The sequence below is a fragment of the Taudactylus pleione genome, unplaced genomic scaffold (assembly GCF_031769625.1).
Source record: "Taudactylus pleione unplaced genomic scaffold, aTauple2 ptg000073l, whole genome shotgun sequence".
NCBI lineage: Eukaryota > Metazoa > Chordata > Amphibia > Anura > Myobatrachidae > Taudactylus > Taudactylus pleione.
In genome coordinates this window covers 2146562-2170936 of record NW_028284475.1, presented here as the reverse complement: position 1 = coordinate 2170936, position 24375 = coordinate 2146562, and the positions used below count along the sequence as shown (strand labels likewise).

Here is a 24375-nt window from a genome sequence, read left to right as displayed (position 1 = left end):
GCTGACACGTAATGGTTGAAGCTACAGAATACTAAAGCGAGATACACGAGCCTTACAAAGTCATTATATATATTCTACATAGTCTTGCACTCTCACCTAATAAATATGCCACCAGGGGGGGGGGGGGATGCCACTATATCTAACAGATCCAATAATATATTGAATAAATTTGTTCAATATCCATGAGTCATTTTTCAAATCTTATCATATTTATTCGGGCTTCTTATTGCCACAGAGTTGTTTTACATTATAATATCCACTGAATTGTGTCTTATGTCAACGTTTCGGTTGTACATGAACCTTCTTCAGGACATTTTCAACCAATGAAACATCTGTTGCCTACAAACATCATAGGAACAAGAGTCTCTGTAAATAGAAAACAAACATAAATATACAGGCATATAGGGCCTGATTCAGACCTGCTCGTGAGCGCTGAGCGCTCGCAAGCGGGTCGATGTTGCCCAAGTGCGCATGCGCACGACGGAGGCGGCTCCGTCGCGCGCATGCGCGAGACCCGAATAACGACGGCCAAGCCGTCGTTATGGGTCTCGCACCAAAGGGGACGTTCTGTCGATGGTGATTGACAGCACGCCCCCTTTGGTGGGCGTGCCGGGGGCGTGGCTGCCCAGACGGAGGCGTTCCCATGGGAACGCCTACCGTTTGGGGCCGGCCCCACTGACATCACTAGTGATGTCAGTGGGAGTGCTTTGGTGCAGTGCTTTATATGGCTATACATTTTCTACTAGATGTTTTGATATGTACTATCCCTTAGTGTCATCTCTGCATGAGTATTTTGTTTACAAGGTACTTAACCATACCAAGGTACTTGGCCATAGTTAATGGGTCATGGTTAAGTACCTTGGTGCTGTGCTTTATATTGTTTACATCTCTGTATAGCTGCTATATTGTCATTCTTCAGCTCATTTAGTGCATAGGGTTTGGTTCCCTATAGTGTTGGCTTATTTAGAGGTCAGCTCTATTGAGTTGTTACATTAGGTGATATTGCATTTATGTGAATCTTCTTCACTAGTGTTTTGATGGATTGTGAAGCCTTAGAGACTATGAGCTGTGTTGAATTTGAGCCGAGCCGCAAAACTTTTTCGCGGCCCGGACTTTTCGCCTTCTTCGCCTGTTTTGTAGGCGGAAAAGTATCGCGCCGCGTGCCCGCTTTACCCCGTATTCAATATGAAAGTAGGCGAAAACAGGACCCGGCAAAACTGAAACAGGCGGAAAGTGCTGTCAGATTTGGGGAAATCAGCCTGACACCCCCCAAAAGATGCTCTGACATTGATTTGGCTGGCTGAAGATATTTGGGTTTTTTAAACGGGCTCAATGGCTGCTAAATAGCGTTTTTCAATACGTGGTGCAGAATAGTATTCAGGAGTATATCTGAAAATAACTTATCCCAGCAAATTTGGGGTACTTGAAAATGGGGGTCAGCATATTTAAAAGTTGCTAAAGTGTAGCTGTAAAAATTGTGAAAAATCCACCTGCCGCAAGCCCCTGCAATCAAAAAAACACTTGGGGCGTACTTGGGGACCCCCCAGAGTCAAGTTTGCTAGTTTTTAACTTTGTACCTCAAATTTTTTTTTCGCCCCCTTTTTCAGAGTCATTTTTTGGGGGGTCCTTAAGTGTTTTTTAAAAAATTTTGACACAGTTTACCTTTGGGGGGACTGTCTGAAGGCTGCACGGGGGTTCCCGCAACGTTGCACCCCAAACCCCCGATTCTGTACTTTTTCGCCTGGTACATTGCATTGACTTTCCGCCTAAGCGGAAAGTCCTTCATATTGAATACAGGGTAAAACCAAAACAGGCGAAAATGACGTCACCCGCAAAAGTTTTGCCAAAAACACGTGAAAACGGCTTTTCGCTCCAAATTGAATCAGGCCCTATATGCCTGTATGTTTAAGTTTGTTTTCTATTTACAGAGACTCTTGTTCCTATGATGTTTGTAGGCAACAGATGTTTCATTGGTTAAAAATGTCCTGAAGAAGGTTCATGTAGAACCGAAACGTTGACATAAGACACAATTCAATGGATATTATAATGTAAAACAACTCTGTGGCAATAACAAGCCCGAATAAAAATAAGATTTGAAAAATGACTCTGGAAAGTGCCCTTGTTCATGGATGTTGAACAAATTTATTAGAGATAGTGATTTTATAATATATATATATATATATATATATATATATATATATATATATATATATATATAGATAGATAGATAGATAATAGTGGGTGTTTGGAAACGTGCTGATGGTGGGGACGAGTATTCTGAGAGATGTCTACATATAAATAAATAAAATAATATTTTTGAGAGGAATATTTTTGATTTTTTTTTTATTGCTGCGTTTTTAAACCACTAATACTGGAAAGGTTCATTCAGCAGAGTGTATTTTGGGAATATGAAACCTCCTATGAAATGTGGCCAAGAGCAGGTTCTTGCAATGAACTCGCCTGAAATTGCTTTATACAGATCACCATTTATATAGACCCCAATTCCATGAGACTGAACATGGCTCTTAGGATGTGTGATGAACTTTCACATAAATATGGCATTGCTCAGCATCACCCTGCACTCCAAAATACCTTTGTGCATAAAGAAGCACAGGACTATTTAAACTGGTGCATTTGGCCGATAGTCGCTGGCTCAGAAATACAAGATTTCAGCAAGGCCGGTGTACTGGAAACAGGGGAAATAAATGTGGTGTAATGCATCTGTGCCAAATAGAAAGCTGTATTCTGTCAGGTCATTTCCAGCTGCATAAGTCTGATCACTTCCTCAGCCCACGCTGAGCTATTATTGGATAAGAGAATTACAGTGCCCACCTGTCCCTGCTGAGGGCCCTGTACAAATCTACAGGTACAGAACAATCCCTTCCCCCTCACTCGATCTCCCGCAGGGTGCAAGCTGTGACAGGACAATACAGGGTTCTGCCAGTGCAGAGAAGCCAGGTACGTAGGGGGAGGGGGCCGGAGTCCCCAGCTACCTGCATTATTTATGAACCCGTCTCTTGTATTGTCTGTGCAAGGTTACTGGTGCTGGCATCCGCCCGTTTTCTGAGTGCACGCACGGAGCCTGGTAATCAGCATGCAAACACATTAAAGGGCCACTAACACAAAGCCGCACACCGTCTAATTAACCAGAGCGACTAGCGATTGGATATAGGAAATAAAACGCAGCCACCAGCAGGATCTCCGTAGAGTCTCCGAAGCTCATTAGACCTGAAGATATTAAAGGTCTGGTTCAGAGGTGATCACTGCTGCGTCCATTCTAGCATCTATTACTGGAGTCAGGAGAGCGATAATAATCAGCCTCCGCCAGTGATTCCGGATACGTCACCATCGGCGCACCATTGCGCAAACCATAGACACTTGCCTCAGATTTCTGATACCGCCTGCCCCGAAAGCAATAGCAGCGTTGGGCATACACTCTGTGTAACACGGGTCGTAGGGGGTCGTCAGGACTTTCCGCGCATGCACAGTTGCAAATGAGGGCTCGACTAAGCGAATATTGACATTGCGTTCGAATCAGGCATTAAGGCCGGTACAGGTGTAATCATTTTACCCTATGCTCACCTTACTTCCTGCCTGCAGGCAACTGCAGAAAGACAAGATGGCAGTTACTAGGTACACACTATGCAGTCATCGGGCCGGTCAGCCGCATGGCCTATTATCACCTTTGGGACGAACCTGGGACAGATAATTGTTCGGACTGGAGCGATAAATCACTAGCGAGTACACTCAAATGTTTTCAAGGTCGCGAGTGAAATCGTTCAGGCGTGTACCTCACATTACAATGCGTTCGCTCCCACAGGATTTGTCGTAGATTGCAAGCATGCGGGCAAACATTATTATCATTTACTTATATAGCTGCCACCAATTTCTGCAGCACTGCGCGATATAGCCACCCCAGGGATGAATGATCCCTATTTTCCATGATACGTTTGCTGCATTTAATAAGTAGAGATGAGTAGGTTTTGGATTTTCCCGCCAAATTCTGATTATTTTTTTTCCCGCCAAAAATCGGGTCTCAGAAAGAGGCAAAACGTCATCATTCCTGGACTTTTGTCCATGAAACTCGGTCTCGGCTGTGAAACGCGAGTTACTCTTTTCAGCACGTTACAAAATGGCCGGAGAGCGTAATTTTATTTCTGTTTATGAGGCTGGATAACAAAAAGAAAAAAAAAAAAAAAAATCACAGTTATCTGATATATACATGGGAACAATAATAATAATAGGCCATCACCACTTATGTGCAGGAGCCTAAACTACACAATAATGGCGATCCACCATGGCGGGGAAAACAAACGCTTAGTATTGTGCAAATTAAACGATGGGAGACGGTATTCCCCTTAAAATCATTGCAGACACTGGGGGCGATTCAGTTCAACGCGAATTGAATATCGTCAGGAGCGAGCTCCCGGAGCTATTCAATTCAGTGCGCTGTGTGGTCGGAGAATGCCGGTTATCGCACCTTAACAAGGATGTTAAGGCGCTTTAACCAGCATTCTCTGACCAAAGGGCCGGGTGCGCGAAAACAGCTGCGCGCCCGGGACTTTGGTCGTATTTCCCCTTGCATCCCCAGGGGGCTGCGAGAACGAATCCTTAGCACGCCCAAACAGCGAGGTGTATTGAATAGCTGCGGGAGTCCCTCCCGTGGCTATTCTACATCGCGTTGAATTGAATTCCCCCCATTGAGAGAAGGCGCACGCTGGGATGCCGACTACGGGATCATCCCGAGAGGAAGCATCCTCAGTGTGGCGCTGTAATTAATAGAGGCAGCCAGAAGGGGGCGATGCTGCCCCAGGTATAAGGCCCGCAGGTGAATCATTGTAGTAGATTGCCGTTCCTCACGTATCTGGCCCATGGACTAAGCAACATTTCTGACATCATAACCATCCTAAAAGCGTAGCTGCGACATTAACACCGTCTCAGCTTTTGCGTCACGGCTGTATTTATATCATTGCGCTTCATTTCTATTCCACTTAAGGACATTTTGCACATTTACACAAGTGCACCAGAAGTCTCAGCAGTAACTGTCCAGGCAGCACCCCACCAACATCTCCAAGTCGGGGAAAGGGTTAACAACTTAGCGCACAGAGAGAGAAGAGACTCGGACACACAGACATAACCAAAAAGAGACACTCCATTATGGGAAACCAAAACGGATTTATAAATAGGAACAGCGCCCCCGAGAGGCCAGACAGGATATACCTCCTGCAAACCGTTAACACAACAGTAACGTAAGAAATATGGAATGGTGAAGTATTTCAGGCAATAGAGTGCGCCCTGCAGGTCAGGAGCCCGTCGTCGCTGCAGGGAGAGGGGTGATTGGATGGTAGGAGCAGGAATGGTGCACATGAAGCCCTGAGACAGGAAGGCTTGAGAACCATTCTGTACAGTGAAACCCTGTTAGCGCCGGAGGCCGGCGATTACTTTGTCTCTGCGGAACAACCAAACCCACTGCAGCATCCGAGTCCCTTTTCGGAGCACAATATATCTGGAGGGACGACGAGAGTCCACCTTGCTCACTGCTCCAGCTCAGAACATTTTAAAACGCAGACGATCACTTTGTCCGTATCACAGAGGCCTGTCCAGAACGTTCACCCAAGGGCGTGCATTTACCGGTAGTTGGAGGGGGGGGGGGGTTTAGGGGAGGCACCAGTACACGAGTGAGTCACTACGACTGCACCCATCATCCCACCATGATGCTGAATCCGCAGTGAAACTTGTTTTTCCAGTGGTTCATGAAAGCCCCGAGGGCCAGAGTGACTGGCAGAGGGGGCAGCTTCTTCTCCAGCACCCCGCCAACACACCACGAGCTGTCCACTGATCCCTTGAAAACCATGTTGGCTCTGGGGATGTTCAGGTGGTAGCCGAAAGCAAAGGACGTTTCCTGCAGCCGAGTGTTGGTTTCAAACTCCACCCCGACCTGAATCTGCGGCAAGAAGGGATAACCCAAATATACTGCACAATGCACCAGCATACTGTAAGTTATACAGTGATATATGGGACGATGTAATAGTGTTAGGGTATTATAAGTCACTGCGGAGTCCTGTGATCACATAACGGCACAGCCGATCAAGTGCATTTATCAATAAACATCAATGTGGCCTGTAATATCCTTATATATCACAGTAGGGAGCATCTTGACCCCTATGCTACACCAGGATTCCTAAATATTTACTCTGTATTATATGTGCAATACTTTGTCAAGCTTAGTGACCTTAGATACGACACAGATCAGCTCCACAGATGAAAATTTGTAATGCAAAGAGCAGATTGGTGTTGTGTCATACACAAGGGCGATGGACATAAGCTAATCTCTCTATATGGCGAAAAATGGAATTTCAAGCAGAATATTGTGTGAAAGTTGCAAGAGGTTATATGGAAATTAAAGTTGCCTGGAGGTTAACTATGGTGGTTAGTCATGACCACCAAACATCGGGACTCCACAGATGGAGTGCTGCCTTCCATGTCCTAGGACTCGGTTAGAACCGGGGAAAGTGGTTACTGGTTCTTTAATACCATGGGGCAAATACAATATAATAGCAGCAATCCATAGCCGTCAGCCCTGGTTAGCTTACCCTCCAGTAGACTGAAGACAGTTGCCATCTTATTGGGGTACCCTGGGTTATTTGATGGACTGTTAGACAGCTCAGAGGCACCTGAACACATTCACAGACCTACCTGCTCATTCGCTTTATGATAGTAGCTGGCGTGTGCTCCGCCGTAGCCGATATTTAAAGTCGCCACCCAGTTCGGCACTGCAAGACAAGACAGAAAGGAACGAGTTAAACATGGATGGATTCCAGCGACGGGTGTAGCTTAATTACCTCTCAGTGTCAGCACAGTGGACAGGAATATATGCCGAGAAGATACTGTGAATCAGTAACTTGAATTTACGCTGGGTGGTAATAAGAGCCATGGCTGGATAAAGTATCAGAGACTGTAACCTGTGACGCTGATGGGTCAAATGGTACCTATGGAGTACATATAGAACTAGTGTTCACTCTAGCACGCTGCATCTGTTATAACCCGTGCAGTTCCACTTTCCTGTCTGGGGGTGTCGCTCGCTGCTCTGGTGCTTCTAGCACAATCATCTATATCTCAGTTTGTTGCATTAGATGAGTGTGCTAGAAGCACCAGAGCAAAGAGCGAGAACAGGTGCAGAGTGCTAGAATTAACACTATAGAACTGCAATAAAAGCCAGTGCTAGATTTAAGCATGAGAAATGTAGAGGTTTCATTTTCTATTATGATATTTTAAAAAGGGAAAAAAAATACAAAATGTTTTATGTCACAGTAGCTCAAATGACTGCAGGCTCCGCTTGTTGACCTGTACCAGATCCAATCAGATGCACTGTCCTTCATATGTAGAAAGAGCTTTCACCGTTAAGAATTTATGACTTCCCATTCCTCCATTTTAGATAGCTGATGCTCCTCCCACATAGTTAGGACAGTTTCCAGATAGAATTAGATACAGGTCAAGGAGCAAATGTCGCAGTCACTTGAGCTACTGTAACATCAGTGACTCCACCCATGTACTAGGTAATAAGAATCTCTTTGATCTGAGCACGAGTCATGACCGTGTGTTAATCCCCATAAAAACGTACCGGAGTATTTCCCTGCCAATGTCAGGATGGCCCCTTCCTCTCCCATCCGCTTGTGATAAACCAGCTCTCCGCCCAGAACCAGCCGGGGAGTGATACTCTGCAGGAAGTGTGTGACCAGGATCACTGCAAGGAGAGGACAATAAGGCAGACAGTCAGGGCCTCTGATTGGGGGTTTTGCTAACTGCAAAGACATGCAGCATTGCTAGTATATGCAGCGTACCAGATTCATTAATGACGTCCGGGTTACCCAGGGTGAGGGTCCCCGTACAATCATCTCCCCTGTATTCCACGTCCACTTGCCAGGTCAGGAACTTGGAGTGATGGGTCTGCAGAGGAAAGGGAACAAATATTTTGCTGTCGGACACTGATCTCCAATAACTGCACCTAACAACTTCATTTTAACTTCAAGTAAAACTTATAGCCATGTATCAATTAAAGAAAAAAATGGCAGAAGTGCAGATATAAGCCAATATGCAAAAGTTGCATGAAGGTTAAACAAAAGTGGTTTCAGACGCTCCTGCATCAGCGATCTCGCTTTAACAGTACTGTAGGGTCGGGAGATGACCAATTACAAGCTTGGCTGAGGCAGCCTTATGAATGACGGAGGCCGAACTCTGGGGCCTGTCTGGTGTCAGGAGGGCGCGGTCATCCACATTACCTGGAAAACAGCCTTTGATCGGATGCGTTCGGCGAGGAGACAGAGGACCTGGGCATTGAGGCTCCCGGCGTTATCCAGATCTCCGACCAGTAAGGGGAATGTCTTTAAAGGTGGGAGAGGGAGAGAGAACACCACCTGTGAGATACCTTGTATCCTACACGCCGCAAGCTTAAATGTCTTGCTGAAAACATGAATAGAATCCCCATGTTTGTATTTGCTAGATACACCGAGATTTGTAGAATATTATTGTTAGCGCCAATAGCAAAATTCTATCTCGGTCCATGACTACACTTCTCAGTGACAGATAAATGCATCGCAACATAACATAGATAAGAAACACATGTAATATAGGTCTTTTCATGTGCAGGTGTAGCCTAGAGAAATAAACCTGCCTTGTCAGACAGCTATATCCAGTTTTGTCCAGTACGTGTCTGGCTTAGTAGGGGTGTGATCTCCACCAATGCACAACAACTATCTCTTATGTACTAACCTGTTTTGCGCATACCTGCCACGCAAGTTTGATAACTAACAATGGCCCTCATTCAGAGCCGCCCTCCATAATTATGGAGCGTCCTCCTGGACGCTCGTATAGCTGTGGGTCACCACCCACAGCCTATACGAGCGTGCAGTTTGATGGCCGCGATGGTCTTGACCATCGCGACCATCGCCACTGCGAGCCGGAGCCTGCGGTTGAGTTTCTCAACCGCAAGGCCCGGAGTGATTTTGGCTCTATCAGAGCCAAAATCATTCCCACTGACATCACTAGTGATGTCAGTGGGCCGGCTTCTGACGGTAGGCGTTCCCTTGGGAACGCCCCCGTCAGGGAGGCACGCCCCCGGCACGCCCACCAAAGGGGGCGTGCTGTCAATCAACATCGACAGCACGCCCCCTTTGATCAGACACAACGAGCGAAGGAAAGTCCTTCGCTCGTCGCGTCTGGCGCATGCGCACGACGGAGCTCCCGCCGTCGTGCGCATGCGCAGTGCACAACATCGACCCACTTGCGAGCGGACAGCCGCTTGCGAGTGGGTCTGAATCAGGCCCAATGACAGTGCAGCCTGAGCAAAAACTGCAATGTATAATGAACTTGCGAATTTACGGTGATTAGTCTAATTTATCTGAGGTGGTATAAGATAGCCTTGTAGACAACATCAGTCGTTTTTCCTCCTGGCGTCAACAGGAAAAGGTTTAGTTTTGACGTGACACGCAAAAGGGCCACGTAAAGTTGTCCATGAGCAAAACAGCCTCCAGCCACGTTAGGTGTCTGTCCCTGAGCTTTATGTATTGTCCTGCCAAAGCAGCCTCTTATCGGCAATTGGACTCGTTTGAAATGAAAAAATCGTTTCTCACATAAATTAAATAGGAACGGTAAAAAAAAAAAAAGAACATTTTGTATCAGTAATCAGGGCTTACATCAATTTTTCTGGAGAAACCGGGTAATACGTATCAATCTCTACATGGTATAAAACAGGGACGGCGAACCTCAGGCCCGGGGGCCGTATAAGGCCCCCGGAATCATTTGGTCTGGCCCTCGGAGCCTTTTTTCTGCTAGCCTCATCTGCATAGCAGGGTGCCTATAATGGTACCCTGCGGCCAGAATCTATGCAGCAGTGCCACCAGGAGCGTCCTCAGAACGGTTCAGACGGTCACACCGCTGCCCTTACAGCTCCCCGGAGCATCCTCAGGATGCTCCAGGCATTGCTGTAATCACTGGCGATTGTGGCCCCGTTCCCGTGTGACATCACATGGAGGGGGTGTGGCCTGCACCGGGCCCGCAAATAATGTTATATATATCAAAATGGCCCTCGGCAGAAAAAAGGTTCCCCACCCATGGTATAAAATATAGTCCATCGTCGTGAGATATAACGGTTTAGGCAGCATGAGCCAAGAAAGCGCTTGGATATCAGTTTTTTCATAGACTTGCTACACATCTCCCTTTTGTCATACAATAATGTGTCATAGACCTAAACCTTCCTCCACAAATACTCTATAGAGTAGTGACAACTGCATCAAAATCCGCCCAATGGTTCTCGAGATTATCCTGTACAAACAGACAGACACCTACCAGGGACTTTATTTTGTACTATGTATAGATAACACAAATCCCGTTACTGGGGAATATCAAAGTGCGGCCCTCCCGCTGTGTCACAAATGTCAGGGATAATATTCAAATTAGTTGTAGGCAAGGGTGGATGCTGTGAGACAGATCAGGTGACTAGCCAGAGCCAATGAGCTGAAGGCTGGCAGACTTCCTGGAGTCTGATGATGACATGGGATGTGTCTCAGGTACACACTGAGCATGCTCCTGCCAGTACCTGGGCTGTTTATGCTAATTACTACTTATGAATATTCATAGCTGCCCAACAGACACGCTAACACATAGAAACATAGCGCTTTGCCGGCTTACCTCAGCTGAAATGTAATTCTATTGTACTATATAAAATATGAATTCACTTGAATTAGTTTAGCTCTAGTATGTTACGCAATAGAGGGCCTATACCTCATTAGGGCATGGCTGCTGGTCTCCCATGTACTTGGCGTTGAAGTGGTAACCGGACAGGCCGACGGAGCTCATGTGAATATGGTGGCTGACCTGAGGGGGGAGGGGAGAGAAAGGATCACAGTCACATCATGGAAAGGGGCAGCTGTAATTGGGTGACTCCATATGGCCCTCATACAGAGAATCGATGACCCACACTCACCCTGCCTTACCTGGAAGTGGCTGCTGAGAGCCTTATTGATGATGACTTTCACTCCTTCCACCTGCTGCGGGAAGACTCCTGCAATCAGAGACATAAAACAACCATCATGGACGCGCTCTGAGGCCTCGAGGTCTGCCCGACTGTTCTGCAATATAGGGGGTTCACCTGACAATATATAATCGTAGAGGGAGCGGACTCAGGAGGCCTGATTCAGAGACGTGCGTTTATCCGATGGTTAACGTACATCTTCGATGTTGAAGGGTCGGTGTCTCCGCAGGACCCATTCTGAGCATGTGCAGATCCCCCCCCTGCAGCACGATTGACCTGGTGAGGCGTTTGGGGTGCGTGCCTGGTCGCCATTCCCAGGAACAGGGGCGTGTTGCCCACGTTTTCTGGGAGGGACGATGCTAGGGTCTGAGTCAGTGGACGCAGATCACCGGCCTCTTAACTGAGCAGCGCCCGGTCAGGCTGCGGGAAGCTTCATCTCCAACAGCCTGACCAAAGGAGCACCCATGGTGACCGGGTTGCTATGGTGATCCCAGCCTGCCATATCGGTCTCGGTGCTGGGATCGCAAATGCAGCAAGGTGGAGTCTGACGCCTCCTCCTGCATCTGCGATGGACGAAATTGCACAGTCACTTGTGCACGCCCATCTCTACATCAGGCCCTCAGAATCCCTTTTACGGCCAAATTGCAGCACTGAGCGTGCTGAGTCTACGTAACTATGAGCAACAACAGGCGAATTACATCTCAGTAGTATCTCCCCCTTGCGGCTGAATGGGGGTGGCTGGAAGGCAAGGAGGTAGGCTACGTGTACTGAGAAGGTGCTGCAGGCGTGTTGGCAGAGGGGGCATGCGGATTCCAATGTACGTTTAGGACAAATATCTTGCACATCCCCTTTATAGTGATGATGATACATTCATATGGGGTCACTGCGGCCGCATTGACCCAGCCAACTTCGAATACACTCGGAGATATATTACCATGCTAGCAACTCTGAAGCCAGTTAAGCAGCAAGTGTCAGTGGCATTACATAATATTAATAATGATAATATATTGGCTGTGTTCACCTTTGCAGCTTTTATGCAGCTCATCAAAGCTCCCTGGATTGGGTAGAGCCGCCGGCTTCCTCCGCATGATCCAGGGCACCTGGGAGTTGGACAGTGCAAGCACATTCCCCATACTGCCGTTATTCCTTGCAGAACAGAATAATTACACCTGCTGGGGTGTCCGCTGTCACTGCTGCCCACAGCTGGAGTCAGGCAGCCCCAGAGAGCAGCATCTCCCAGCTTCCTCGCTGGCTGGTAACCACAGACCTCTTTGCGTTCATCTCCAATACACCTGAGAGCTGGCAGCAGACATCTGCAAGACAACAGATTGGTTATACAGCCCGGTGACAGGAGAGATGAGAGGCAACACCTGCTAGAGAACAGATAGGCTCCTGGCTATACAGCCCAGTGACAGGAGACACCTGCTAGAGAACAGATAGGCTCCTGGCTATACAGCCCAGTGACAGGAGAGATGAGAGGAGACACCTGCTAGAGGACAGATAGGGTCCTGGCTATACAGCCCAGTGACAGGAGAGATGAGAGGAGACACCTGCTAGAGAACAGATAGGATCCTGGTTATACAGCCCAGTGACAGGAAAGATGAGAGGAGACGCCTGCTAGGGAACAGATAGGATCCTGATTATACAGGCCAGTGACAGGAGAGGTGAGAGGAGACACCTGCTAGAGGACAGATAGGGTCCTGGTTATACAGCCCAGTGACAGGAGAGATGAGAGGAGACACCTGCTAGAGAACAGATAGGATCCTGGCTATACAGCCCAGTGACAGGAGAGATGAGAGGAGACACCTGCTAGAGAACAGATAGGCTCCTGGCTATACAGCCCAGTGACAGGAGAGATGAGAGGAGACACCTACTAGAGAACAGATGCTCCTGGTTATACAGCCCAGTGACAGGAAAGATGAGAGGAGACACCTGCTAGAGGACAGATAGGGTCCTGGTTATACAGCCCAGTGACAGGAGAGATGAGAGGAGACACCTGCTAGAGGACAGATAGGATCCTGGATATACAGGCCAGTGACAGGAGAGGTGAGAGGAGACACCTGCTAGAGGACAGATAGGGTCCTGGTTATACAGCCCAGTGACAGGAGAGATGAGAGGAGACACCTGCTAGAGGCCAGATAGGCTCCTGGTTATACAGCCCAGTGACAGGAGAGATGAGAGGAGACACCTGCTAGAGGCCAGATAGGCTCCTGGTTATACAGCCCAGTGACAGGAGAGATGAGAGGAGACACCTGCTAGAGGACAGATACGGTCCTGGTTATACAGCTCAATGACAGGAGAGAGGAGACACCTGCTAGAGAACAGATAGGATCCTGGTTATACAGGCCAGTGGCATGAGAGGTGAAAGGAGACAACTGCTAGAGAACAGATAGGGTCCTGGTTATACAGCCCAGTGACAGGAGAGATGAGAGGAGACACCTGCTAGAGAACAGATAGGGTCCTGGTTATACAGCCCAGTGACAGGAGAGATGAGAGGAGACACCTGCTAGAGAACAGATAGGGTCCTGGTTATACAGCCCAGTGACAGGAGAGATGAGAGGCAACACCTGCTAGAGAACAGATAGGCTCCTGGTTATACAGCCCAGTGACAGGAGAGATGAGAGGAGACACCTGCTAGAGGCCAGATAGGCTCCTGGTTATACAGCCCAGTGACAGGAGAGATGAGAGGAGACACCTGCTAGAGGACAGATACGGTCCTGGTTATACAGCTCAATGACAGGAGAGAGGAGACACCTGCTAGAGAACAGATAGGATCCTGGTTATACAGGCCAGTGGCATGAGAGGTGAAAGGAGACAACTGCTAGAGAACAGATAGGGTCCTGGTTATACAGCCCAGTGACAGGAGAGATGAGAGGAGACACCTACTAGAGAACAGATAGGGTCCTGGTTATACAGCCCAGTGACAGGAGAGATGAGAGGCAACACCTGCAAGAGAACAGATAGGCTCCTGGCTATACAGCCCAGTGACAGGAGACACCTGCTAGAGAACAGATAGGCTCCTGGCTATACAGCCCAGTGACAGGAGAGATGAGAGGAGACACCTGCTAGAGAACAGATAAGCTCCTGGCTATACAGCCCAGTGACAGGAGAGATGAGAGGAGACACCTGCTAGAGAACAGATAGGATCCTGGTTATACAGCCCAGTGACAGGAAAGATGAGAGGAGACGCCTGCTAGGGAACAGATAGGATCCTGATTATACAGGCCAGTGACAGGAGAGGTGAGAGGAGACACCTGCTAGAGGACAGATAGGGTCCTGGTTATACAGCCCAGTGACAGGAGAGATGAGAGGAGACACCTGCTAGAGAACAGATAGGCTCCTGGCTATACAGCCCAGTGACAGGAGAGATGAGAGGAGACACCTACTAGAGAACAGATGCTCCTGGTTATACAGCCCAGTGACAGGAAAGATGAGAGGAGACACCTGCTAGAGGACAGATAGGGTCCTGGTTATACAGCCCAGTGACAGGAGAGATGAGAGGAGACACCTGCTAGAGGCCAGATAGGCTCCTGGTTATACAGCCCAGTGACAGGAGAGATGAGAGGAGACACCTGCTAGAGGCCAGATAGGCTCCTGGTTATACAGCCCAGTGACAGGAGAGATGAGAGGAGACACCTGCTAGAGGACAGATACGGTCCTGGTTATACAGCTCAATGACAGGAGAGAGGAGACACCTGCTAGAGAACAGATAGGATCCTGGTTATACAGGCCAGTGGCATGAGAGGTGAAAGGAGACAACTGCTAGAGAACAGATAGGCTCCTGGTTATACAGCCCAGTGACAGGAGAGATGAGAGGAGACACCTGCTAGAGGCCAGATAGGCTCCTGGTTATACAGCCCAGTGACAGGAGAGATGAGAGGAGACACCTGCTAGAGGACAGATACGGTCCTGGTTATACAGCTCAATGACAGGAGAGAGGAGACACCTGCTAGAGAATAGATAGGATCCTGGTTATACAGGCCAGTGGCATGAGAGGTGAAAGGAGACAACTGCTAGAGAACAGATAGGGTCCTGGTTATACAGCCCAGTGACAGGAGAGATGAGAGGCAACACCTGCAAGAGAACAGATAGGCTCCTGGCTATACAGCCCAGTGACAGGAGACACCTGCTAGAGAACAGATAGGCTCCTGGCTATACAGCCCAGTGACAGGAGAGATGAGAGGAGACACCTGCTAGAGAACAGATAAGCTCCTGGCTATACAGCCCAGTGACAGGAGAGATGAGAGAAGACACCTGCTAGAGAACAGATAGGCTCCTGGCTATACAGCCCAGTGACAGGAGACACCTGCTAGAGAACAGATAGGCTCCTGGCTATACAGCCCAGTGACAGGAGAGATGAGAGAAGACACCTGCTAGAGAACAGATAGGCTCCTGGCTATACAGCCCAGTGACAGGAGAGATGAGAGGAGACACCTGCTAGAGAACAGATAGGGTCCTGGTTATACAGCCCAGTGACAGGAGAGATGAGAGGAGACACCTGCTAGAGAACAGATAGGCTCCTGGTTTATACAGCTCAGTGGCAGGACATGGAGCAGGATATAATTACCATGTGTGTTACCGGGGAACGCTCGGTGGTCCTCTAGCTCCAGCTCCCCCTCTGAGGTATCGGAACTCCAGCTGCTGCCACCATTGCCCGGGCATTCCTTCTATTCATGTCATCAGGGAGACAGCGGCCATTGCAACGCCGGGCATGACGTCAGAGGTAGTCGCACAGCCTGGCACGGCGGCCATGTTACGTGTGGCACATGCCGGGAAAGTGACCACCAGAGCGGAGTCACCCTGGTAATTAGCTGAGGGATATGGGGGGGTGTATAATGGGAAAGGGGTCTGAATTACTGATGCGCCCCCTTTAGAGTGGCAGAAAGCAGCTCCCTTGGCTTTGTGCCATTGGCCAGGGCGGACCCCTTTAAGAAAGTCCCCGCCCAGCTCCGACATCACGCACGCCTGCTATTGGCTGTCCGGGCAAGGCCCCCACTTCCGGCATTGGGCACTGCTGGGCAGGTGGTGGTGGAGGAGCAAGGTGTCCCCGGGAAGAGAGGGCGGAAGAGCGGCCGGGGCTGGGGCCTGAGGGGAGCAGAAGTGGTGTCTATTGAGCAGTGACAGGTACAGGGGTTATGGGGGGGGCTTCCTGGATCACCCACCCCCCAGCCATGCACCAGGAGGAGGGGGGGTCAGGGTCCCACCATGAATTCCGTGTGTAACTCTCCAGCCTCTGTGCCTAGGAAATGTTTGCCATTAATTAGACATTTTACCCAAGGAGCTTACAGTCTAAAGCACTGTGAGTCCTATTGGAGGAAACCGCTATATAACTCTAATTATATATTGGTGGGTACACAACATGACTGAGCCCCCTTCCCCAGACTAGATCTATATACTGTGTGTGCTTCTGATTTTCCAATTGAATGATACCACTAGTGTCAGTTATTATTTGTGCTTGTATCATATAATTAACGTTTGTCCGGTTCTCTCTCTCTTTCTCTGGAACAGGCCATGTCTCAGTTCCTTCACAGTCTGGCTGAGGAGGAGAAGACAATGCAGTGACCCCCACTGAGGATGGCCGTCTGTGGGAGGCCGGATCCCTGAGGAAAGGTAAATAATAACACCATTGTGTGGGTCACCTTCCAAATCAGTGCCGTAGATAGGGGAACAATGTCTCCGCAGACCCTGGTGTAGGCTGTTATCATTAACACCTATTTAAACATAGATTGCATGCTTTATAATTGTTAGGGTTCTCCTCTTCAAGTCATTAAAGACCCTTTCCATCTCTGCACAAGCCTGATTACTGAGGACTTAATTTAGAGAGTGCTTTATGCACGCTGCTATATCGCTGTGAACGTCCATCCCACGTGACTGAGGGACCACTGAGTACACTGTGTATGGCAGCATTCCTTTGTGTCCCTGATTATAGGGATATTATAGCAACCCTACCCAAGGAGTGGTATGCATTCGGCATCCCAGTGGTCTGGTTGCCGACGCTCATATTACCGGCGCCGAAATCATTGCGACCACTGGTATACCGAAGGCAAATATCGGGTGGGGGGTGGGGGGGTTAGGTTTAGGGTGCGGGGTTAGGCACTAGGGCAGGGATGGGGGGGTTAGGCCCAAAGAGAGTTTGGGAAGGGTTAGCATACCGACCAACAAGTGTCAGTATGTTAACCCTTTTGAGTTGCCAGCGTCGGGATTCTAACAGCTGGGATCCCGAGCGTCGGCATCTTATACCGTTTCCCAAAGAATGCCTCCCAACACATTCCAAGGGTACATGTTTGGCTAAACCATTGTTACCCATGGATAACACTTACACAAGATATAGTAACTGGCCAATTTTTTAATTGTACTTTGTGTGGGCAGCTTAAGACTGCTGATCTTTCTTTATGCTTGTAATAGAGATGCTATCCGGATTCCTTTGGGATAAGTCTCTGGAGAATCGGGCCCTAAATGAATAGAATGTGTTTGGGGACATAAGCGATGCCTCAGACTGACATTAATCTTATGACTGTCTCGCTGCAGGCGTACAGGTGACCACGTCCGCTCAGAGCCATGGAGGACAAAAGGAACATTCAGATCATCGAGTGGGAACATCTCGACAAAAAAAAATTCTACGTGTTTGGGGTCTGCATGACGATGATGATCCGGGTCAGCGTTTACCCCTTTACGCTCATAAGGACTCGTCTTCAGGTGCAGAAGGGCAAGAGCCTGTACAACGGGACGTTTGATGCCTTCGTGAAGATCTTGAGATCGGAGGGAGCAGCTGGTCTCTATCGGGGTTTCTTGGTCAACACGTTTACTCTGATCTCCGGCCAGTGCTACGTCACCACCTATGAACTGACCCGTAAATACGTCTCGCAGTACAGCAGCAGTAACACCGTCAAGTCGCTGGTGGCCGGGGGTTCCGCTTCGCTGGTGGCCCAGAGCATCACCGTGCCAATCGATGTGGTTTCTCAGCACCTTATGATGCAGAGAAAGGGGGAAAGCATGGGACGATTCCACATACATGTGTCAGACGATAAACGGTCCGTGATGTTTGGCCAGACCAAAGGCATCATCCTGGAGATCTTCAGGGCAGATGGTCTGAGGGGATTCTACAGAGGTTATGTGGCCTCTCTTCTTACCTACATCCCTAATAGCGCAGTCTGGTGGCCTTTCTATCACTTCTATGCGGGTAGGTACTAAAGGTGACTTATGCTGGGTACACACTATACAATATGTGTACCCAGCGATGATATGACGTCGCCCCCCCCGACGGGTCAACATATCGGGTGGTCAGTACACATTAGACGATCCGGTGCCTGACCGCCCGATATGACGGCCCCTGCCGCTTCCGGCTGCATGGCGTTGTCAGTCGCATCGTCAGGAATGACCTGACGACTAAACAGGAGTGCGCAACAGTTAACAAAGTGTGTACACCCTAAACAATTTTGACGCTATGTCGTGATCCGTCAGAATCGGGCATATTGTCCGAGAAATCGTAGAATGTGTACCAGGCTTAACAGATACTAAGCCCTAGGACAGGGGTTCCCCACCACGGTCCTCAAGGCACACTAACAGTCCAGGTTTTAAGGATAACCATACTTGAGCACAGCTGACTTAATTAGTACCTCAGTTATTTTGACGGAACTATCCATGCTTAACCATGGCTATCACTAAAACCAGGACTGTTAGTGTGCCTTGAGGACCGAGGTTGGGAATCACTGCCCTAGGAGATAATGTTACCAAAATAAAATCTATTTCTAAGTGTGTTTTACTGTGGTGCGAGAGCCTATAGCAGTGGTTCCCAAACTGTGTGTCGTGGCACCCTGGGGTGCCTCAGGTTGGTGGTCCAGTACCAAATCAAATTATTTATGGTCAATGTAATGTAAATATGTGGCCCAACAGAAGTGTAAAACCTGTCCCCCGCCACATAACTGACCCTAAGGATGACAGGTCAGCACAATTTACTTCACTTTACTACATTTCTGAATTTCTCAATTTGGATTAAGGGTGCCTTGAAAACAAGGCTGATACTCTGTGGTGCCATGGTTCAATAAAGTTTGGGAACCACTGGCCTATTGTATTCACACAGTGATGACAGACTAATCTGTAGCCAATACAGTAGAATGAAAGTTACTTGACTAGCTTATGTTACTTTAAGACTATTGCCTAAAACTGTCTGTTGAAGACTCATAGCTACATTGTTGCAGCTATTTGATGGGTAGGCTATGAAGTCTGGCCCTCCTTTGCAAAATGTGTAACCACGGAGACCATCTAGATTGCACAGATTTGTTTCCATGGTTATATAGAGGTTGTTGCTTGGGAAGGTCTGTTATTCACTGCTTATGGGTCAAATGACAACAGTAGTGAGTTTCTGAGCCTTTAGCTGTTCATTTTGGGCTAAATAACCATTTCAAGTTCTAGTGTTTATTATAAGATGTCCTTATGCACTAGCTTGTCATTATCAAGCAAAAACTATTTGATATACAAAAAGATTTTAAAACAAACAGGGTGATGATGATAATAATACACTTAGCACAAAAACGACAGCGATAGCCTACTATACAACCCTACCCCAAACGGGCTGTTGTTGCCAATTCCCTTGGAGTGCTGTCCTGGTCACTCAGCCACACCGTACACTCCTGTGCCAATGGATCAGGGACTGAGTCCAATGTCCTCTTCGTTTTGGCAGGTACGGGGTATCCCAGTGGATGTTTGAGCAGGGTAGACTGCACCGAGGCCACCAATCAGGAATAGTTTTCACTTGGCCAGTGAACAAGGCTTCCTTGAGCATGTGCAGTAGAGTTCTTCCCTGGTTTTGCCAGGAGATTGTACTCTCTCCCTTACAAATAGTATATCATTCACCACTGAGATTATTAAACATTAATGTTTATTGTCAGAGGGCAGCTGTGGGCACAGGCAGCAATGAGTGGTCAATGGGATAATAAATACACAGCAATCAGTAGATAACAAAGACTGGTATCTTTAGAACGTTTACACACTAGCTATAACACAAATGCATTTTCCCTTGTACTAGTACCTCAGTACAGTAACTGCGTTTCCAGTTATACCTGGCAACACTTAAGAATTGTGTAGTTATGGTATAAAGCACTGCTAATAGTCCGGATGACAGTAATACATCATGGTCATATTAACTTTGTGCTTTGTGTTTCTCCTAGAGCAACTATCTAGCCTGTCCCCCAAAGACTGTCCTCACCTTCTGCTGCAGGCCATCTCCGGACCCCTGGCAGCTGCCACGGCTTCTACCCTCACCAATCCTATGGACGTGATAAGGGCTCGCGTGCAGGTAATGATTGGTGCTGCGCTGGAATTATTATGAGAGATAAACGGTTCAGTTTGGACTCTGCCGAGCTCCGAATTGCAAATAAGGCAAAACGTCATCTTTCACCTCTCGTGTTACGGATCTCGCACACGATATAGGCGATCCAAAGCGTGCGAGAGACCAGCTTTCTGGATAGTTAACGTCTTGCCTGGTTTCCAGATCTGAACCGAGACAAAACCAAACGGCTCATCTCTAATAATTATTACATTGTGCTTCTAAGGTGCCATAAATTGCCTGCAGCACCCGTGATGTGTAAATATAGAAATCTTTAAAATTTACATACTATCAGGGCCTAAGGGCCTGATTCAGAGGCGCTCGCAAAAAGCGAGCGCTCGCTCTGAATCAGGGTGGGCGCTTGGTTTTTAAGTTGCGGCCTCTTGGCCGCTCGCATAGCTGTGGGTTACCACCCACAGCTTATGCAAGCGGTCATGATGATGGTGGCGATGGTCAAGACCATCGGGCTTGCGACGAGACCCTTGTGGTAAGGTCTCGTGGCCGCAAGCCCCAGAGAGCTTTCGGCTCTAACAGAGCCGGAAGCTCTCCCACTGACATCACTGGCGATGTCAGTGATGCCGCCCACAAATGGCAGGCGTTCGCTTGGGAACGCCTCTGTTTGTGAAGCCACCCCCCCCGGCCATGCCTACAAAAGGGGTCGAGCTGTCGATCAACATTGACAGCCGCCTTTTTGTAGTGAGTCCCGGAGCGAGTGCTTTTTGCACTCGCGTATGCGCACTGGCCCACCATCGACCCAGTTGCGAGAGTACAGCGCTTGCAACCGGGTCTGAATCAGGCCCTAAGTACGATACATAGAGGTAGGCCGTAGCATAAGTACTAACCGTTGAAATAGCACCACAGGCTGGGTAGGGCAGATAACTGGGGCATGGGTTGGGCAACTCGCTGAAGCCAGCAGGAGTCATGGGTGGGTATCGCTGCAGTCCTGTGTGATCCTGTCCCATAGTCCAGGTGCCTGCAGGGGAGTAAGAGACAAAAGCATAATTGTGACGTGGAGTGTGCTAGGGGAAAGCAGGAGGGCGGAGGGCCCTGCCCATAAGAACTTACATATTAAGAGAATTGAGTTATGAGCAGGGCTGATATGTTTTAAGGCTCGAGAGTCTCCCTTGTGTGGAAGTGAGCAAAATCTTGTACACGAGCGTGTGAGGATGGGACCGGGGTGGAGGCACTGATAGGGGGGAGGGGGGCATTGGAGTCGGCAGGTGGGAGTGTGCACAGAGATTAGGTTAGGGCTGGAGTGGCTTATGGCTTTGTAAGTGAGGGTGAGGATTGTGCACTAGACTCTGAGCCGGTGAAGAAAACGAGACTAGCAGCAGCATTTAGAATGGGTTAAATGTTGGACAGTAACCAGTACAGAGGTAGGCATCCTACGGCACTCCAGCTGCTGTGGAACTACACATCCCAGCATGCCCCAACAGCAAAACTGTGGCAGAGCATCGCGGAAGTTGTGGGTCTGATTTCCTGCCGTACTTTATTGCAGGTGGAAGGCAGGAACTCCATCATCAGTACGTTCCGGCAGCTGATGCTGGAAGAAGGCCCCTGGGGCCTGACGAAAGGCCTCTCCGCCCGCATTATCTCAGCCACCCCCTCCACCATCGTTATAGTGGTGGGATATGAGACTCTGAAGAAGATCAGCTTACGGCCCGAGCTGGTGGACTCCAGACACTGGTGACGGCGTTCAGGCAGCGCTGGTACATTCTTTTTATTTTTTTTCTCTCTTTCTTGTAATATTTGGGTGATGCACCCACGGGAGAAGGAACTGCGCCAGAAGACGGCAGCCACGAAACCTGAAGACTCAGATTCCACTGGATTGTACACAGTCGTGTATATATTTGTTTGTGTGTCGTGCACCGATGTCGATGGGATAGTAGGTCGTACAGTCGGACTGATATGGAATTTTTTTGTTTTGTCAAAAAGAAAACCACTGCTGCTAGGCTGAACTGGGGTGTATAGGGTGGGCTCAGTACGGGCAAAACCACCCAACATTCCTCACCGTGAATGGCCTGTGGCCCCTGGGGAGTTTTTCCCGGTAATTGTGGTGTATGCCCGCATTGTCCTGGGGAATTATGGGACTTCAATGGCCTTCTAATTATTTTTTTATTCTTTATTTAAAAGAAGAAAAAAAAAAAAAGGGTCTTGAACTTTTTAGAACGAACTATATAAATTTTTATACAAAGCTCTATTCAAATTTTTATTTACTGTAATTGCCAAATGTGGGGGAGTTTACACCTGAAGGAAGCCACTGTGTAACGGTTTCCAAAATTTGGGCCCTAAAAACATTTTGTTTGTACTTTGCTGACAAACCTGGGATAATTTGTTTTTTAATGATTTTCTGTTCGTCCAGAAAGCAAAGTGTTAGCCACAGGTTAGTAAACTTGAGGTCAATCCGATGACAGAGGGGTAACGTCGGACCTGTTCCTGAAATGACCTTTTTGTATCTGTGAGGTGATTCCTGTGTGAACCTGTAGGTGTCTGCTGAAATAATATGTGGGGGGCAGATTTATTTAGAAAAAGAAAAGGAAAAGTTTACTGTTGCCCATAGCAACCTTATCTAGTGCATTCCAGAACATGGTAGCTAGATGCACCTTAATGTTACAAAACGGAGGTGTTACCTATAGCAACCAATCGGATTCTTGTCATTTATCTAGTACACTCAGCTAGAATCAGATTGGTTGCTGTCATGTATATAGTAGACACTATATAGCGAAAGGTAGAATCTGTTTGGTTGCTATTGGATACACTTCCGCTATTTCCTTTTTAGAAGTGTAAGTAAATCTACTCCCATGTAACAATAATTTGGTGTATTAGTGTGTACATACTGTACTGTGGGCTATTAAGAGACGGGACTCCGGAGATCAATGTATTGTGGAAGTGCCCTCAACCCCCCCAAAAAAACATGTAGCGAGATGGAACCATTATTGCTGAATTTTAAAGGATATTAACTTGTTGACCTCCATCCCCTTTATAAATACAGATTATATTAACATTTTAACAAATGTTTCCTGCAATAAACCCTGTTTTCCGTGCACCATCTAACTGTTAAATTGAGAATGAAAGATAAGGACGCTGTGTGACCTATTATTGGCTAATAATACAGTATAACAGGGATCCCTCTGCCTGCAGCTGTCGTCTGTGTACAGTACGGTAAACGGCGACTGTTCAGCTACACGCACTGGTGTTTGAATTATTAGATACGTTCCATTTCCCTTTTTATTTGTTTTTAAATGTCAGTCTGTGTTAAAACAATCATATGCAGAAATGCTTGTAAGCGCTTCGCAACTGCAGGGCGTTGGGGTCACAACGTGCTGCCGTGGAGACAAGGGTGAGAGTTCAACTGTGTTTAATAGGAAATGGAACAAGTAGCGTTAAAAGGAGAATGCTAGTTTAACAACTTGTAACAATGCAAATTCATACAGTCTGACTTACTACCATGATTTACATTACCACAGTAGTCTAAAGCTGAGTCCGCACTGGGCGGTATATCGTGGGTGTGTACTCCCGATGTGTCTGAACGACATAGTTCACAGACATATCGCATCTGCGCTGCAGCACAGCAGACGACATCTGGAGGTGTGTACGTGTCATCAGCCGACCACCCATACACTGGCTGCAGGGACCGCCGGTGACTGACCGCTCAACTGGACGGGCAAATACAAATGTGTTGGTGGATCCACCTATAGGCACAGTGTGTACTTAGCTAAAGAGGCCCGGAAGGTAAACCCGGAGTGGTAATGCCCTTGTGTGTGCGGCCTAATGCTTGTATTCTGGTGTATACACAGAGGATTGCAATAAATCCACAGGTTTCACCAAAGACTCTGTTTGGATTGAGCAGTCTTTTTATAGCTGCAAATACCCTTAAAAATACCAACGTCTCCCCCCTGCCAGTCATTAGACAGCTTGCCATAGGCATCTAGTGTTCATTCTAGCACCTGTCACAACCCATGGTTGCCACTGGTGCTTCTAGCATGCTCAGCTGAGGCCCTGCCACAGTTTTGCTATTTGG

At 48.0% G+C, this 24375-nt stretch overlaps 2 protein-coding genes across 3 annotated transcripts in view; one reads left to right on the top strand and one right to left on the bottom strand.

The window, feature by feature from the left end:
- Positions 1-15854, bottom strand: part of TOMM40L (translocase of outer mitochondrial membrane 40 like) — a 50036-nt gene extending 34182 nt beyond the window's left edge. The window contains exons 1-9 of one of the 2 annotated variants that reach the window (XM_088467570.1): positions 15597-15852; positions 12051-12342; positions 10992-11059; positions 10780-10872; positions 8280-8381; positions 7842-7947; positions 7622-7744; positions 6697-6773; positions 5156-5944 (exon numbers count right to left, since the gene is read on the bottom strand). In XM_088467570.1, coding sequence (XP_088323696.1) covers positions 5702-5944; positions 6697-6773; positions 7622-7744; positions 7842-7947; positions 8280-8381; positions 10780-10872; positions 10992-11059; positions 12051-12162 — 924 coding nt within the window. In that variant the 5' untranslated portion in view covers positions 12163-12342; positions 15597-15852 and the 3' untranslated portion in view covers positions 5156-5701. Of the gene's footprint in view, positions 1-5155; positions 5945-6696; positions 6774-7621; positions 7745-7841; positions 7948-8279; positions 8382-10779; positions 10873-10991; positions 11060-12050; positions 12343-15596 lie in introns of those variants that run through there. The other variant, XM_088467571.1, reaches the window with a different exon arrangement.
- A 153-nt stretch (positions 15855-16007) lies between these two features.
- On the top strand, positions 16008-23398 carry SLC25A44 (solute carrier family 25 member 44). Its single transcript, XM_088467699.1, has 5 exons — positions 16008-16153; positions 16538-16639; positions 17558-18209; positions 20197-20324; positions 21853-23398. The coding sequence occupies exons 3-5, from the start codon at positions 17588-17590 to the stop codon at positions 22042-22044; spliced, it is 942 nt and encodes a 313-aa protein (XP_088323825.1). The 5' UTR covers positions 16008-16153; positions 16538-16639; positions 17558-17587; the 3' UTR covers positions 22045-23398.
- The last annotated feature ends 977 nt before the right edge of the window (positions 23399-24375 follow it).

What these genes read in the sequence shown, in the direction of transcription:
- SLC25A44 (XM_088467699.1), top strand. Translation starts at nt 17,588, where the DNA reads ATGGAGGACAAAAGGAACATTCAGATCATCGAGTGGGAACATCTCGAC. An exon ending in TTTCTATCACTTCTATGCGG is followed by an intron (nt 18,210 to 20,196) that starts GTAGGTACTAAA and finishes TGTTTCTCCTAG; the next exon opens with AGCAACTATCTAGCCTGTCC. An exon ending in TGATAAGGGCTCGCGTGCAG is followed by an intron (nt 20,325 to 21,852) that starts GTAATGATTGGT and finishes ACTTTATTGCAG; the next exon opens with GTGGAAGGCAGGAACTCCAT.